The sequence below is a fragment of the Ailuropoda melanoleuca genome, chromosome 7 (assembly GCF_002007445.2).
Source record: "Ailuropoda melanoleuca isolate Jingjing chromosome 7, ASM200744v2, whole genome shotgun sequence".
Classification (NCBI taxonomy): Eukaryota; Metazoa; Chordata; class Mammalia; order Carnivora; family Ursidae; genus Ailuropoda; species Ailuropoda melanoleuca.
In genome coordinates, this window is record NC_048224.1 from 82,518,335 (window position 1) to 82,536,078 (window position 17,744).

Here is a 17,744-nt window from a genome sequence, read left to right on the forward strand (position 1 = left end):
GTTGGCCGCCGCCTCCAGTCACCGCGGCCCCGGGCTGGGCGGAGCGGGCGACGGGACCGCGGGCCGGGCTGCAGCCACCCTCCGGAACTGCCGGCGCGGGGACCGGGAAATGCCGGGGTTTTCGGCCCCGTCACGCGGGCGCGGCCTGCTGTCGGCGGGGAAGGGATGTGGAGCTGAGGCGGGGTCCTCGGGCCGGGGCCTCCCGGGCCCGGGATGCTGCCGCCGTGGTCCGTCGACCGCACCGTGGAGGGGACGGCCGCGACTCGCGCCCGCTGCCCGTGCAGCCTCCCGCCCGGCGCGGCCCCCTCGGTGCCTCCCGCGCTGCCGCACATGGAGCCGGGGCTGTGCGGGTCCCCGCGCGTATCTCCGGCGAGTCGGGCCCAGGCGGGCGGTGGCGGCCCGCAGAGGGGGGTGGGGACCAGCCGGGTAACTGACTTGTTTGAGGGTGGTGGATGGGGGAGGGTAGGATGCGCCAGGACCATTTTCTCATATTCCAGTGCTGTCCTTTGGACCAGTCCTGCTGAGCTATTACAGCTCATACTCCTGTTACTGCTGGCATTTGGAGCAAGCTGAAGGTGGACAATAGTTTACCATCTATTGTGTTGAGGCTTTGGAAGAGACGTTGTTCCGACCTCCGCTCACAGGACCTGTTTTCTTAGCCGTTCTTGTAGTGGGATTGTGCATAGGATCATAATTTCTTTGATATGTTTTACCGAAATAATTTAGATACATAGCTTCTTACGGCCGGCCTTGTATATATCTCTTGCTTCAAGCTGGTACAATTTCCAAGTGATTGCAAAACTGTAAACATCTTGGTCACTTAGTTCGTTGCTACTCAGCATGTTGCCATTGTTTCGTTAAGGTGACATTAGCAGGTACTATTTGCTAACTCGGCTTATTGAGGCAGCGCTAGAGGTCTCTCTGCAGCTACTGAAAGCAGTGTAGTTACAGCACAAACTTCCCTGGGACTCTGACCTCTGGATTTGTTAGGGAGATCGTGGTTTTAAGTCCACAGCGTCCTTTTCTAATGCTAGGTGACATGATTTGCAGTTTTGTAATTCTTGATAAAGGGCCAGTGTGACTAAGAAGTGTGCATTTTTCCTGTCTTAAAGAGAGAAGGTGGTGGGGAAACAGCGTTCCAGTTTTGTAGAGGAACAGAAAAAACTCAGGCGATTTTTCAGAGCTACAAAATTAAATGCTAATTGGAAAAAACCTAAGTAAATACTGTGGAATTCCCATTTGAATAGCACAAAGGTCATCTATCTCTATTCTGGTCATGGTTAAATTTCTTTTGTGAGGAGTATTTCTAAGCAAAAGTGAAACTTAGGAAAGCAACAAGAAATTTTGAAACTGCCTCCTGTTATTGGTCCACTTGATGATTGTTAACTTTGAACTTTTTCCATCAGTAATTGTTTTTGAAGCTTACTACTATTATAAAGCTAAACTTATGTAGTTTGAAAAATACCCATATTGTTTGCACAGAACTAATAACATTGTTTCCTCTGTTGGATCTTGGTACACATTTTTGTTTTATTACTTGCCTATATTATTGTGTTCTGGGAGCTCAGTGCTACCTCATAAGGACTCCTGGGCATAATAGGTATGCAGTAAATATTTGCTGATGATCAGAATGTAATTAATGAGCTCTGGATGCATGAAAAAGAGGCATAGCTGCCAAGCCTTTTAGCCTGAAAATAATGGTCATAACATTACATTTCCCAGGATACATTAGGGTAACTAAGGCATGAAATAGCAGACTTTCAAATGGTATTCTATGGGGCAGACACTATACTAAGAGCTTCATGAGACTTCATTTAATCCTTATAAGAAGTTTATGAACTAGGTGTAGCATTATCCCTACTTTACAGGAGGAAAGTACTTTAGGGGAGGAAACGTGAGAGTGCTTTTGTAGCATGTACAAGGTCATGCAGTGGGTATGAGCATTCATTCACTAATTGTCAGTTGGATGTCTGACAGTATTAGGTGTTGGGGATACAAAAGAGAATAAAATTCAGCCTGTACCTCAAGGAGTTTACAGTTCGGTGGGAGTAATAGAAAAGTAAACTGATAATTACAATGCAGTACATCAATAAGTATATTCTGAGAAAATTCTAACTTGGTGCTGAGCAGTCACGGGAGATGTTCTGGTTGATTCCTAGTGGATGAATTGGAGTAAGCTGATCCTGAAAGATGAAAGAAAGTTAGCCCGGTAAAATGCAGGAAAAGGGAGGGCACAAGGAAGGGGCATTGCAGGCTTGTGGGAGGAGTAATTGAGCAGTCCTGAGAGAATGCAGTAGGACTGCTGAGAGAAAAGGGAGTGTGACTAAAGGGTAAACTGGGGTCAAATCTGGTAAGTGCCTATTGTGGATTTAGGTATAACCAAGACTAGACACTGCATCTGACTTAGTTTTATCCATTAGAAACTGCGTTAAAATGAGAAACTTACATGACAATTTAGCCTTGTGACTAAGTAGTTATGATTATCAGGCTGTTTCAAAACAGTGAGATGCACTTTGATGAGATGTGATTTTCACATATAGGAGAGACAAAAGATAAAACATTATAAAATATGCAACCAGCTGATACACAAATAAGGTGCTAGGTGCAAGCATAAAATAAATATTTTCTAAAGGAAATAAAAGTATAGAGTTACGCCGTTCCATTCATAGGAAATTGTGTATGGGGAGAAGCTGGAGGAAGAGCGTAATTTTGTAGTCAGTCAAGAATGGCTTCATAGAAAAGAGGTTGGTGAATTTTATAGGAAGAATGTGCTAGACTTGAACAGGGCACATAAGAAATTAGTGAATGAAGGGGTGCCTGATTGGCTCAGTCGTTAAGCGTCTGCTTTCGGCTCAGGGCGTGATCCCGGTTTTCTGGGATCGAGCCCCGCATCAGGCTCCTCTGTTGGGAGCCTGCTTCTTCCTCTCCCACTCCCCCTGCTTGTGTTCCCTCTCTCACTGGCTCTCTCTCTCTCTCTGTCAAATAAATAAATAAAATCTTAAAAAAAAAAGAAATTAGTGAATGAAGACTCAGGTGAGAAAGAGGAAAGAACAGATTAGGGTGTGAAGAGATGAGACTTCCATATGGCCCGTGGTGGTCTGAGAAATATGTCTGTGGCAAAGAGTTGCTTGGACACTTCTTGAAAGGGAGATCCTTGATAGGGAGATCTGAAGGAATTTATTCCAGAGTAGAGTTAGAAGGTACAACATGGGGGCGCCTGGGTGGCACAGCGGTTAAGCGTCTGCCTTTGGCTCAGGGCGTGATCCCGGCGTTCTGGGATCGAGCCCCACATCAGGCTCTTCTGCTATGAGCCTGCTTCTTCCTCTCCCACTCCCCCTGCTTGTGTTCCCTCTCTCACTGGCTGTCTCTATCTCTGTTGAATAAATAAATAAAATCTTAAAAAAAAAAAAAAAAGAAGATACAACATGATTAGAGCAATTGAAAAAGGTGACTGGCAGTAATATCTAGAATTAGTTCTGGAGGAATAATACTCTTATCCCATATGTAAGGAGGAATTTTCAAAAAAATTGAGATTGGGGATGGTCATAACATGGAAATAGGATTTGAACTTCCTCCTCCTCTTCCTTTCTCTTCCTCTTCTTCGTAAAACTCAAGTAGAGAAGGGATAAAATTTGTCCTGAGGTCTGTAGGTACATATAGGGGAGGGAATAATTATCACTGATAGCAGTTTGGAGCTTGAGTAGGGGGAATAGATTTTGTAGCTAAAACCAGGGAATACATTGTGAAAAGGAAACTCTTAATTATCTTCATTTGCTCTGGAGTGTGTGGTTTAATACCAGTCCTTTTTATGTAAGGCATTGTTCTTAGATTGTTTTCCCTTTTACAAAATTTTTAAAATTAAAAAAAAATTTTCCAGTATACTTACAGAAAAGTACATGAAATGGAAATGTTCCATTTAATGAATACTTATAAATCAAACACTCTGATAATTGTGACCCAGGTCAACTTTGCTTTTTCTTGCTCCTTATACCTCAAGAATGTAACATTTTTATCAGTAACAATAACTAATAACAATTATTTTAAAAATCTTAACATTTGTTAAGTGTTTGCAATATACCTGTACCGAGTATTTTATATGGATTATTTAATCTTCACAACAATCCTGTGAAGTATGTACTATTATTATCCACATTCACTGATGAGGAAACTTGAGGCCTACGATTCTTAAGTAAGTAGCCCTATGTCATGGGTAGGGGGATGTAAGTGGCAGGACCTAGGCTTACAGTGAAGCAGTATGACACTTAACGCCAGAACTCTTGCTCATGTTCTTTATGATCTTTCCACTGTATGGAGCATCAAACCTGATGTGTATGAAATACATCTGAAACTTAATTAATGGGGAAAATATTAAAGAAATCTTGGCTGTTTCACAGAAATTCCTGTCCTGGTGTTTAAGAACCTTGCTAATAAAAATTTCTGATATCTTAGTTATCATTTGATTTATTTGCTTTTTTTCCCTTTTTACTGTTACAAAGTTTCCTTATTAGTAAGGAGCTAGTTAGTTGGTTTCACCAAAAAATAACAACTGATATCCTTGGGTTTAGCACTTAAACTTTATGCTTAAGTTTCTAATATTGGAGGTAATACACATTTTCTCATCTGTAAATTTGACCAGCTTTACCAAATTTGCTTCCCTCTTTGGAGCCTCCATTACTAAGTAGTACTACCTAATTGTTCAAGCTTGAAACCTTATTCTTGACTCACTTCCTTCATTTTTCTGTATTGGTCAGTTATCTGAAGAGCCCTCATATTTTTACCTTTGATACCGACCTTATTTACTGTAGCTGTGTTAGTTTGGGCTGCTGTCAGTCTCACCTGTGTAAGTATGATAGTGCACTTGGTTTTCCTGTCTCCAGTGTCTTCCCTTCCCATTGTATCTTGTGGGTTGATTGTTTCGAAAATTTTTTGTGTGTGTATTGCTTCCTTGGTAAGATCAATCCCAATGCCTTCAGCATAAAATTAGAAGTCCTTAAGGTGCCACACATAATTCCTTATATCTCCTTTGTGCCAGCTGTGTAAAGGACTTGAGATGGTGGAGTAACCAGTATAATATCCTTTCCATGCCTCTGTTTATTCTCTTGTATACCTTCTTTTGCTGTTTAGTGGGGCTCACTCTGGCAAACTCTTTCTTCACTCAGACTCCTTCCTATATCTCTGGAACATCAAGATTATAATTCTGCCACACCATGTCATTCTATTAAAAAACAAAACAAAACAAAAAACAAAAAGCCTTCAGAAGTTCTCCATAGGGCCTTTCCTGCTGTCACTCCTAAGTCTTTTCCTTCTCTCTAAAGCTTTCCTAAGTGAAATTTCCTTTACCTCTTTGGGATAAATTGCTATGATCTACAACAACTTCATTGTGTGTGTAGTTGTTAAAGTATGTGGGCTCTGGGGAGGTGGGTGTGGGTATGGGGTAACTGGAAGATGGCCATTAAGGAGGGCACTGATGTAATGAGCACTGAGTGTTATATGCAACTGATGAATCACTAAATTCTACCCCTGAAACTAATAATACACTATATGTTAACTAAATTGAATATAAATTTTAAAAAATTTGTTTTAAGGTGTGTGGTCTCTGTAAAGAAGCTCACTGAGGGTAGAGACCTTGGGCTGTGAGTGGTCATTTGGTGACCGGTATATAAAATTTAATAAATATTCTGAGAAGAGAGACTAGATAATATACTTTAATACACTGTATATTTGGAGTGAATGGTACACTATGATTCTAGGACTTCAGTAATTTCTTTTGGTGCTGACTCCATGGCATTGATACTGTTGCCTAGCCCTCCTTTGACAGCATGTTCTGCTATAATGTATTTTTTGTAACATGAACTAATTCATACTTGAATATTGAAGAGGAATAATGTTAGCTAATGCAGAATTCATGTTAGTTCATATTGGATTTTTGAGTTGATTTTTACCAGCATGTTAACTGTTTAGCACTCCTGAGTAACAGCACTCGAACACAAACTTGTCAAGTACAGAAATACAGTTGAGCATAGCAAGTCCAAGAGTATGCATATTGCCCCTTCACCCATATTCTGCCTCTAGGCTCTGTTTAACCCTGTGTTCTGTCTTAAAGGTGCTTATTGCCCTAAACATGTTGATGTATTTCCCTCTTTTTTCTTAATATTGCAGACCATGAAGTTTTTCAGCAATCTATATATCACACAGCAGATAAGTTATAATTATCTTTTCTTGAATTCACTAATGGCTTAACATCTCTCCTCGTCCTTCTGCCTCATTGATTACTCCTTTTTGGTTGATTTGCCAACTCTTCTTCCTACCTATTGAGTGTAGGCACATCTTGGGATTCTGTCTGTGACTCTCTTCTCTATAGATTGTTTTTCTTGCCCACATTAGGCAGCTTCCTTAGTTTTAACTATCATTTCAGTGTGGGGGACTTAAATCTGTTTTAAGCATCTGCTGGAAATTAATCACATGAACATCACATCAGCTCTTTAAGCTCAAAGTGTTTAAAGCCATGTTCTGCCTTTTTTTCTTCTTTTTTTCTGTTTATGGCATCATCACCCTCGCTGTGACCTGAAACTTGAGAGGCTTCTTGGACTCCTTCCTCATCTTCCAAATTCAGTCAGATGCCAGTCATGTAGCTTGAATCTCTGTGGTGTCTCTGGATTTTGGCCCTGTCTCTCTATTCACTGCCTCCAGCCCACTTTCAGGCTTAGTACTTATCATCTGACAATTTAAAAGTTGCCTGCAAAGTGGTGTTCTTTCTCCAGTCCACGCGATCTTTCAGTGAGCCTGATACCTGATTGTTTTTCCAGGTTCAACTTTCCTTCCTCTCTTCCTCCCTGCCCCTTTAAGCTCTAGCACCACTGAACTTCTTATGTGCTTATACATAATCTGGAATCCTGCCCTCCCCTGCTTGCCAGTGCTATTTCTATTCTCAGGGCTATCCTGCTGACTGGAATATCCTTCCCTGCCTCCTGTTGCCTGGCCAGCTAATTCCTACCCCTCTTTAAATACTCAACTCTGGGTTTAGCTCTTAAGAGAAATCTTTCTGAATCTCCTATATTCCCAAGTTGAGTTAGGTACTATTCTTTGCTCCTGAATATATCTTTCTCATTGTAGTTATGATAATGTATTTCAATTATGTTTTATCTCTTTCTCTACTAGTTGTGAACTTTTTGAACACATAGACTGTGTATTTCCTTTGCCTACTTAGTGTAGTGGCTGGAACAAAGTAAGCACGAAAATATTTCTTGAATGAATATATCTATACTAGGTACCACCAGCACAATAATTTTCTTAAAATATATTTTTGAACTGAAGCTTTTAATCTTTTAGTGCCTTTTCTATTGCTTTTCAGATCAAGTTCAAACTTTTTATTATAATAGGTAAAGTGTTGGGAGATTAAGACACATGCGTAGTGGAATAATTTTAAATTTTTTTCTCAATTTTTTATATTATTTTATTTTTTTAAAGATTTATTTTAGAGCACATGAGAGTGAGTGGGGTAGGGGCAGAGGCTGAGGGGAAGACTCCGCACAGAGGGAAGAGCCCGACTTGGGGCCCAATCCCCAGACCCCACGATCACAACCTGAACCAAAACCAATAGTCAGACACTTAACTGACTGCACTATCCAGGTGCTCCTCTTACTTTTTAATCATAGAAATATTCTAATATTGTAGAAAAGTAGAGAGAATAATATAATTCCATATGCACATCACTTGGATTTATAGTAACAGTTTGCTCTTTGTTTCATCTTTTGTTCCATCTCTGTATGTAACAGACATCATGACATTTTACTCCTGAAGACTTAAGACTACTTCTCCAGAAAATAATGCATTCTTACATAAATACCATATCACCCTGACACAGTAATTTCCTAATAACATCTAATCTAGTTCACATTTTAAATTTCCCCGGTTGTCCCTTACTTTTTTTTTCCCCCCTTAACATTTGATCATTAGAACCAGGATTAAACAAGATCAGATCACGTTTGGTTATGTTTCCTAAGTCTCCTTTAATCTAGAATAGGCTCCTCCCCCCATTTTTAAAAATTGTAGTAAAATTTATACATAACAGAATTTACGGTTTTAACTATGCTAAGTGTACAGTTCTGTAGCATCAAGTACATTCACATTGTTGTGTAATGATCATCACTATTCCATCTCCAGAACTTCTTTATCTTTCCTAACTGAAACACTGTCCCTGTTAAACAATAGCTCTGCATTCCCTCTCTCCCCAGCCCGACAACCTTCCTTCTATTTTCTGTCTATATGAATTTGACTACTCTAGGAAACTCATATAAATAGAATCATACAATATTTGTCCTTTTGTGATTGGTTGAATTCGCTCAGCATAATGTCTTTGAGGTTCATCCATGTTATAGCATGTATCAGAATGTTGTTTCTTTGTATGGCTGAATAATAATTGTATATAGGTACCTCGTTTTGTCCATTCATCCACTGATGGACTTGGATTGCTTCCGCCTTTTGGCTCTTGTCCCCCACCATTCTATAAATGCTGTTAATTTGCTGAAGAAATCAGGTCAGTTTTCTTTTTTTTTTTTTTTAATGATTTTTTATTATATTATGTTAGTCACCATACAGTACATCCCCGGTTTCCGATAAAGTTCGATGATTCATTAGTTGCGTATAACACCCAGTGCACCATGCAATACGTGCCCTCCTTACTACCCATCACCGTTCTATCCCATTCCCCCTCCCCCCTCCCCTCTGAGGTCAGTTTTCTTGTATTAAGTTGAACCATATGAAATTTCCATTTTTGAGTCAAGTATCAGTCAAGTATCAGCAATTTCATATGGTTCAACCTAATAAACTCCTAATTACTGGATTTGTCTGTTTCGTTGTGATATTGCTTAACTTTTTCCTCCTGTTTCTTACCACCCTCTAGATTTTCTGTAAACTGGAGGTTAGCTTTAGAGGCATGATTATCTTCAGTTTAAGCATTTTTGATTTAAAAAAAATTCTTCAGTTGGTGATGCTGTGTACTTTAGACTATATCCCAGTAGTGATACTGAGATCAGTCAGAGGGTTCAGATGATAAAGAATAGATAAAGATAGTTTAGATAAAGGTAGTTCAGATAAAGACTAGTTTAGGGAGCCTGGGTGGCTCATTTGGTTAAGTATCCAACTCTCGATTTCAGCTCAGGTCATGATCTCAGAGTTGTGAGATCGAGCCCAGTATTGGGCTCCACGCTGGAATTGACCCTGCTCAAGATTCTCTCTCTCTCCCCCCCTTTCTCTACCTCTCTCTGTCTCTCTCTCTCTGTGCCCCTCCCTCCCTCTCTCTCTTAAAAAAAAAGAATAGTTTAATGTTGTGATGTCATAGTCACTACATTTGGGGAAATGAATTTTTGTTATTTGGGTGAAATGTGATATAGACTGGATAACATTTGAAGTGAAAGAGTAACCTGACTTCTTGGTATCCAGCAAAGGAGTTAGAAAATGTATCTGGAAAAATCTAACTTCAAAGTCAGTGACATTCTCTTTCCATGATTGACACTGTTCCTAAGTTGACTTTGGTTTCTTAGCATGGAGTGTGGCTATATTCTTGCTTCCCAGTCTCTGTTCCTTTATTTTGAAGGTAAAGCAGTAGTAAAAATATAAGGAGGATATAGCTGTACTTTGTGCAGTTTTGCTCTTAAGAAAAATTTTGTCACAGCCTAGGATACCAACATTGATAGTTAAAATACGGCAAAAATAAACCTGACTATATTTACTTGGAATTAATCTTTCTGAATGATTGCGTTTTCTGGGCTTTAAGTTTATTTGTTTACATACCAAACTTTCTTTTATTTCGAAATATTGGTGATTCTGTGTCCCATACATTTCTCTGCCTTCTTAGATAGAATATAATTTAGTTATTTTCTTGTTTCTTGAGAATCACCATTATGCATATGGATATCAGTTTTTACTTTTATATAAGTAATACCTTTAGGTTCTTAGATTTGTCAGAAATTTATCCTTAATTTCTATGTTTGTGGAGTTTTTGCTCCTCATAATTCTTTTGCCTGTCCTTCCCTTGCACAGTCAGCTTTCTGTTTGATATTGTCAGCGTGTTTACCTGTAGTAGTTCTTCTCTTCCCTTTTAATTTGATGCTTTTTATATCCTAGTGACTTGGATAATAGATTTATTAAATACTTATTTAGCATTTGCTATGGGCTGGGCAGGCATTGTTAATGCCAAAGATAATAAATATAAATAACAGTGTCCTTGCTCAGTTTAGTGGGAGAGCCTGATATCTAAGCATATACAATTGGCTCTTGAACAATGCAGGGGTTAGGAGTGCCCACCCCCATGCTGTCAAAAATTCACATATAACTTCTCTTCCCCCAGACACTTAACTACAGATACCCTGCTTTTAACTGCAAGCCTTACAGATAACATAAACAATCAGCTAACACATATTTTGTATACGTATGTTTTATATACTGTGTTCTTATAACAAAGTGAGCTAGAGAAAAAATGTTATTAATAAAACCTTTAGGAACAGAAAATACATTTACAGTACAGTACTGTAAAAAATTGTGTATAAGTAGACCAGCATGGTTTAAACCCATGTTGTTCAAGGGTGAGCTGTACTCTGTGTACAGCATGGTATGTTCTATGATACAGGTACGTAATTTGCAAAGTACTGTGAGAGCATGGAGAGAGGGAGTGACTGTATCTGGGGAAATTGAATGAAGTTACACAGAAGATCACACTTGAGCTAGGTCTTGAAGAATGAGTGGGAGTTTGCCAAAATGAAAGAAAAATAACGTGAATAACAGTGACTATGTCATGGAGTTTTAAAGGCATGATGTGTTCAGGCAGTAGTTGATGTGGTGACCTTACATACATTTCCTTCTTTTGGAAATCACATTCAGATTTGACCTTTCTTTGCAAGGTCACTTCTGCCATTAGGTATCTTTTGGGGAGATTTTTAGTCTAAGTGCTTCTGCGTCCTTTAGTTAGTTAAAGTGCCTTACTCTTTCTGGTTAACACAAAGGCAATCAAATGCTGTCCCTGGCATTTAAATCTTAAATGAGCTGATACTGGGACCTAAGTTGTTCACCTTGGCAGAAGTACTATGAAGAAATCTTTCATTAATTCCTGCCACTTAGATCTGCAGAGTTGTTTTCATCCTGAGTTTTTCATAGATTGGATTTTACAGTTTTTCCTTTGGTTCTGTGCATTGCTCTATATTCTTTCAGTAAATTCACCTGCACCGCTGCCTCTCCCTTTGTTTCTTAACCTAGCTCAGGTCTGTTTTTATGATTTGCAATATAACTCTAATTTAAGGTGACCAACTGTCCTGGTTTGTCCAGGACTGAGTGAGTTCTCAGGACATGGAACTTTCAGTGTTCAAACCAGTAAATTCCTGAGCAGACCTTAACAAGTTGGTCACTTTACTGTAATTGAAACAGTTTGGGAGTAAAGATAATGAGTTTGGGGAACCAAATGTTCAGATGGAAATATCCAGTATGCAGCTGAAAATAATGTGTGCAGAACTAGCTTGCTTCGGTTATTTCACTCAGCAGTTATTTGAATTCTGAACTAAGTGTGAGAGATAAAACGGTGAATATAATGATAACCAATAACTGTTGAGCACTTGCTATTTACAAGGCACTATGCTTATTAGAATAATACTAATTCTCACATAATTGTCATTATACGGGTGAAGAAAATGAGTTAAGAAATTTGCTTAGGGGGGCGCCTGGGTGGCACAGCGGTTAGGCATCTGCCTTCTGCTCAGGGCGTGATCCCGGCGTTCTGCGATCGAGCCCCACATCAGGCTCCTCCGCTATGAGCCTGCTTCTTCCTCTCCCACTCCCCCTGCTTGTGTCCCCTCTCTCGGCTGGCTGTCTCTATCTCTGTCGAATAAATAAATAAAATCTTTAAAAAAAAAAAAAAAAGAAATTTGCTTAGGGGCGCCTGGGTGGCGCAGTCGTTAAGCGGCTGCCTTCGGCTCAGGGTGTGATCCCAGCGTTCTGGGATTGAGCCCCACATCAGGCTTCTCCGCTGGAAGCCTGCTTCTTCCTCTCCCACTCCCCATGCTTGTGTTCCCTCTCTCGCTGTCTCTCTCTGTCAAATAAATAAATAAGATCTTTAAAAAAAAAAAATTTGCTTAAGAACATACAACCAGGAGGAGGCAAAACTGTAATTCAGTCCTAGATTTCCTACTTTAAAGCCCTCTTCCCTTAATAACCATTCTTCTACTCTGCCTCAGGGTCCTTGCTCAAGGAAATGTGTGGATTAATATGGAAATGATGTAAAACCAAATAAATACTTACAATGGAAGTATGTTGAGAGAACAGTGGGCGCTTAGGGAAAGACTCAGCATGGGTGAGTCAGAGAAGCCTTCATGGAGATGATTGTCCTTAAGATGAAACTGGAGAAATGTATAGGTCTTTCTTTGGTAGTAAATCTTGGGTGGGCCTAGAGGTAAGAGACAACATGATATATTCTGGGAAATAAAGTAAATCAGTATTTCTTAGAGGTGGAGTGATTGGAAAGTTGGATAGGATAGGCACAGTAGGCAGGGGCCAGATTGTGAAAGACCCCTCCTGGGTTTTGTGCATTTAAAACTGTTGCTTCAGTTGCACCGTAGGAGGTAGATTGGTGAGGGTGAGAAGGGAGCTAGAGAGGAACAGTGAGAAAACTTTCAGGGGTCTCCGAAATGGATGGTCTAACAGCACTGGCATTAGGGTGCAAAGGCAGGAAAAGATTAGGACTGTTTATATGGCATATGTTACTTTCTATTTTTTTTAAAATTATTTATTTATTTGAGAGAGAGAGTGAGAGAGAGAGAGCGAGCACAAGCAGGGGGAGAAGGAGAGGGAGAAGCAGACTCCCTGCTGAACAGGGAGCTGATGGTGGGCTTGATCCCAGGACTGGGAGATCATAACCTGAGCCAAAGGCAGATGCTTAACCAGCTGAGCCACCCAGGTGCCCCCATGTGTTACCTTCTAGAACAGAGGTTAGCAAGCTTTTTTTTGTAAAGGGCCATAATATTTTTCAAAGTCTAAATATTTTAGGCTTTGAGGGCCATACTATTTATGTCAGAATTATTCATCTCTGCTGGAGCATGAAAGCAGCCATAGACAATAGGCAAACATGAGTGTGGCTGTTCCAATAAAGTTTTATTTATAAACGAGGCGGCAGGCTAGATTTGACATGTGGGCTGGATTTGGCTCAAAGGTGTAGTTTACCTAACCTCATTCTAGGATGATATGCCCAGTAGTGAAGATTTGGAAGATAGTTCAAGCAATGATTTTAATGATTAAGATGATAAGGTAGATGAGGGTTCTTGGTATAAGAAGAAAAGAGGCTAGGGGAGGAAAGACCCCGAGGCAGTACATCATCTTAGGGCACTAGTGAAAATGCCACTGAAGAATGAGTCTGTATGAAGCTTACAGCAAAGTGGTGTATCAGAACTTAGGGGAGGAGACTTTCCTGAAGGAGGGGCAATGGTTGCAACATCAATGCTGCAGAAAGGCTAGGTGTGATGAAAGGACCTGAAGTAAGCCATTCATTGTATTTGGCAATTGGGGCCAGGGAAAAGTGGAAAACCCAGACAGTGGAGGAGGCTGGGAGCTCTAGAGTATGATAGAGTAAGAAGTGAATTGGAGTTGAGGTAGTAGAACCAGTCAGTGGAAACTCAATTTAAAAATTTGGTAGCTGTGGGAAGGAGGAACCACAGGTTATCGTGAGGGGGAAGTGGGGTTAAAAGGAGTATCTTTGTTGTTTTTTTATCTGTTTACAAGTATGGGATTGACTGTTGTTTGTAGGCTGAATTAAAGAAACCAGAGCAAAAGAGTTAAGGGGCTGGCTAGAAAAGAAATAAATGATTGAGCCAAGAGTAAGCAGAGAGCTGTTAGGGAGGTGACCTACGAGATGTGGAGTTGTGATTAGATTTTGAAGGGCCTCAGGTAGAGAGGACTTGAAGAACAGACAGGAGTGAGGACGATCTGAAGTAGGGTAGGGAAACTGAAACAGATTATGCCTAATGGCCTCTATTTTCTTTGATGTTGTCTCTAGAGAATAAAATGTCTAAGGTAGTACATGAAGGTGATTTGGGAAATGCAGGATATTTGGGGAGCAAAATATCTAGAAACAAGGGCCCAACTGAGGCAAGACTATTGTTATTTTGGTAACAGTTGTAAATAATTTTCAGTTGGTTGTATCAGATTTAGCTGTAAGTGCATTTTAGATTATAGTTAGAATTGTTAAACCAAATTCAAAGTGTAGAGGTCATATTCAGTTGAATAATAAAAAAATTGAACTAGCGGGAATGTTAGGATTTAGTGAGTCCATACTGCTTTTTCCACAGATGTGGAAACTGAGGACATAGAGAAAGAATGAATGTTGTCCACTCCTCTAGTAGGTAACCAGGGATTTTTTTTTATTCCAGTATTTGTGTTATTTAACACAACACACTTAAAGATGACAAAAGCTATACTTTATTTATTTTTTTATTGTAGGCTCCATACCCATCATAGGGCTTGAGCTCATGACACTGAGATCAAGAGTCACATGCCAGCCTGATGCCCTGACAAAAGCTGTATTTTAGAAAACTTTCAAGCATATACGAAAGTAGAGAGAATGAGATATTGAACTACCATGTACCATTTAAAAACAATTATAATTTGTGACCATTTTTGTTCATTTATATCCCTAACCACTTCCATCTTTCTCTGGATTATTTTGAAGCAAATTCCAGACATCTTTTTTTTTTTTTTTTAAGAGTGAGGGAGAGCAGAGGGGAGGGGCAGAGGGAGAGAGACAATCTTAAGCAGGCTCCGTGCCCAGCTCAGAGCCTGAAGCAGGGCTCAGTCTCACGACCCTGTGGTCATGACCTGAGCAGAAATTGAGTTGGACGCTTAACTAACTGAACCACCCAGGCGCCCCCAGGCATCATCTTTCATATGTCAGTATTTTATCTTATTATTATTTTTTAAATATTTTATTTATTTATTTGACAGAAAAAGACTGTGAAAGAGGGAACACAAGCAGGGGGAGTGTGAGAGGGAGAAGCAGGCTTCCCGCCGAGCAAGGAGCCCGATGCGGGGCTCGATCCCAGGACCCTGGGATCATGACCCGAGCCAAAGGCAGATGCTTACCGGCTGAGCCACCCAGGCACCCCTGTATGTCAATATTTTAGCATGTATGTCTAAAAGTTAGGTTGATTTCGACACCAATTCTAACTTTTGAGTTTTTCCCCATACCAAGCAATTTCTCCCACACCCGCAGGGTGTCCTGCAATTCAGTTCAATTCTGACACTTTGTACCTGGAGATAGCATCAGATTCCACAGGTTCAGGGTTTAATTCTTCAAGACTTCACCCCTTGCCCCCCACCCCTTCTGTTCTACTAGCTATAGATTGGAGGTTCTCACAGCCTCCTCTTCCTCCTGTTTAATTTGGTGGAGTGACTCACAAAACCCAGGGAAACATTTTACATACTAGATTACCAGTTTATTATAAAAAGATGTAACTCAGGAACAGCCAGATGGAAGAGATGCTTTCTCTTGGAGAGTGCCACTCTACCCGCACCTCTGTGTCTTCACACCAGGAAGCTCTCTGCACTGGGTCATTTTGGATATTTATGAGGCATATTGATTAAATCATTGGCTATTGGTTACTGAGGTCAATCTCCAGCTCCTCTCCCCTCCCTGAAAGTTGCTTGAGTGGAGGGACCAGAAGTTCCCGTCCTCTAATCACATGGTTGTTTCACCTGGCAACCAGTTCCCAGCCTTAGGTGACCTAGGGGGGCTTTCCAAAAGTCACTTCATTAATATAATGGGACACCTTTATAATTGTCAACACTTAGGAACACCTGAGGGTTTTAGGAGCTATGTGCCAGGAACACTGGATGAGGACCAAATATATATTTCTTATTATAAATCATAGTATCACAGTAAGATATATAGTATTATCCTATGTAAAAACCCTAAAACAATACTTGTCATATCATTAGCCGATTAAAAATGTACTTTTGATATGAAATTTTAAAGTAAAAATACCTGCTGTTATACCACACATTTACAGAACAAAAAGAACCTTCTTGGTCAGTTGTTTGGGGTTGGGTGTGACATAGCAAATTAATGAATAATATTTTGGATAATTTTTCCTTCTCTGTTCCAACTAAAAAGAGGAATAAAGGTATAATCTTACCTCTGTCAAAATAGGTTAATGATAATGTGTAATTTTTACGAAGGTGGTATAGAAATTGTTACAGAATAAGACTTCATGGAAGTCAAGTTGCTTCTGTATTTGCAATATTGTGATAGTGATTTTTTTCACTTTTTAAAATGAAAATGACTAATGAATGCTCTATATTATCAGAAAGGTATTAAAGTAATTTATGTGTCTTTGAAAAAGCTTGATAAATTCCTGTTTGTTACATCTCGACTGTTAAAGAAAACACAACAAAGAGTTTTCTTATCAAATGTAGAAGCATAAAAATTATAGAGAGATCAAGTGGGGCAGCAATGAATTTGTGCCATGGTTCATCCTATGTTCTTTCTTTGCATTCACTATCTCAGTATTGCAAAGCTGGTAAAGATCCATCTTTTCTGGATGTCTTTGTGATGTATACAGAAGATGTTAAGGCAGACACTGTTGCCATTTTCTGTACTTAAGATTAACAGTAGAGAAACAGGGATAGAAAGCTGAACAGAGGATGGGGGAAGGTAGCTGGACAAGCATTGAAATAATTAGAGATTGGATAGTGTCTGCATCTTCCTCTTAAAATTCACATATGCAAGAAAAAAGGGGTTAGATAGCCTGAGAAGGATGATCATGTTAGCTGAGTATTGGGCTATAGATGGTAGAGATGCAAACATAGATGATAGAGGAACAGCCTACAAAGTAAGTGTTAATCTCAGCTAGCAGAGAGCCATGGACTATACAGTTAGTATCTTTTTGTAAATTTGAAGCTAATTTTGCTAACTTGAATCTAGTTCCATGAATATCATGTATATGTATCTTGGTTTTAGTAAAGGTATAATTGGGAACATTTATTGAGGCTTTTTTTAATACTTTGTAAAAAGAAATTTTTAATAACTTCAGCATTTGGTGTTTTAAACAAGAACATAGGAAGTGGATAGAATATTTTGGGAATGCTGCTGCATAACACTGATTCATGTACTAATTTATATTAGTAGTTATTCATTTATTAGTTATACTATGCTTTTATCTAAAAGTTAAATATATTTTAAGGGGGAAGAGAAGATGGAAATATAAATCATGATGATTTTAATGAGAAAATTTCGGCATGTAGATATAGTCACAGATTTTAGGGAGAAAGTTTATAAACTGGTAATTCCCAATTAGGGCTATCACACTATTTAATGATAAAATGCAAATTTACTCCTGTATGGAAATAAATTCTCATTGGCTGAAATCCTGTAGTAAGAGTGACAATAATTTGGGGTACCTGGGTCAGTTAAGTGTCTGACTCTTGGTTTCGACTCAAGTCATGATTTCATGGTTGTGAGATCGAGCCTCGGGCATCTGCTTAAGACTGTCTCTCCCCCTGCTTCCCCCAAATAAATTAATAAATAAATCTTTTTTTTTTTTTTTTTTTAAGTGACAGTAATTTAAAATGCTTCCTCATTCTCCTGGGACAGTTTACAGTTACTGTCATGGACTATGACTGCTGGCAGCAGTGTGGTTTTCAGTTATGCATTGAGTTTTGGGAACATTGTTTTTGCTAGAAATAAAGGAATTTGTACTTGGATGTTAAAGTTC

At 39.5% G+C, this 17,744-nt stretch overlaps 1 protein-coding gene across 2 annotated transcripts in view; it reads left to right on the plus strand.

Annotated features, from left to right (window-relative positions):
• The first annotated feature begins 77 nt into the window (after positions 1–77).
• The window catches only part of KPNA3 (karyopherin subunit alpha 3), a 91,147-nt gene continuing 73,480 nt past the window's right edge, over positions 78–17,744 (plus strand). The window contains exon 1 of one of the 2 annotated variants that reach the window (XM_034665123.1): positions 78–426. In XM_034665123.1, the coding sequence (XP_034521014.1) occupies positions 214–426 (213 nt within the window). In that variant the 5' untranslated portion in view covers positions 78–213. The remainder of the gene's footprint in view (positions 427–17,744) is intronic. The other variant, XM_034665124.1, reaches the window with a different exon arrangement.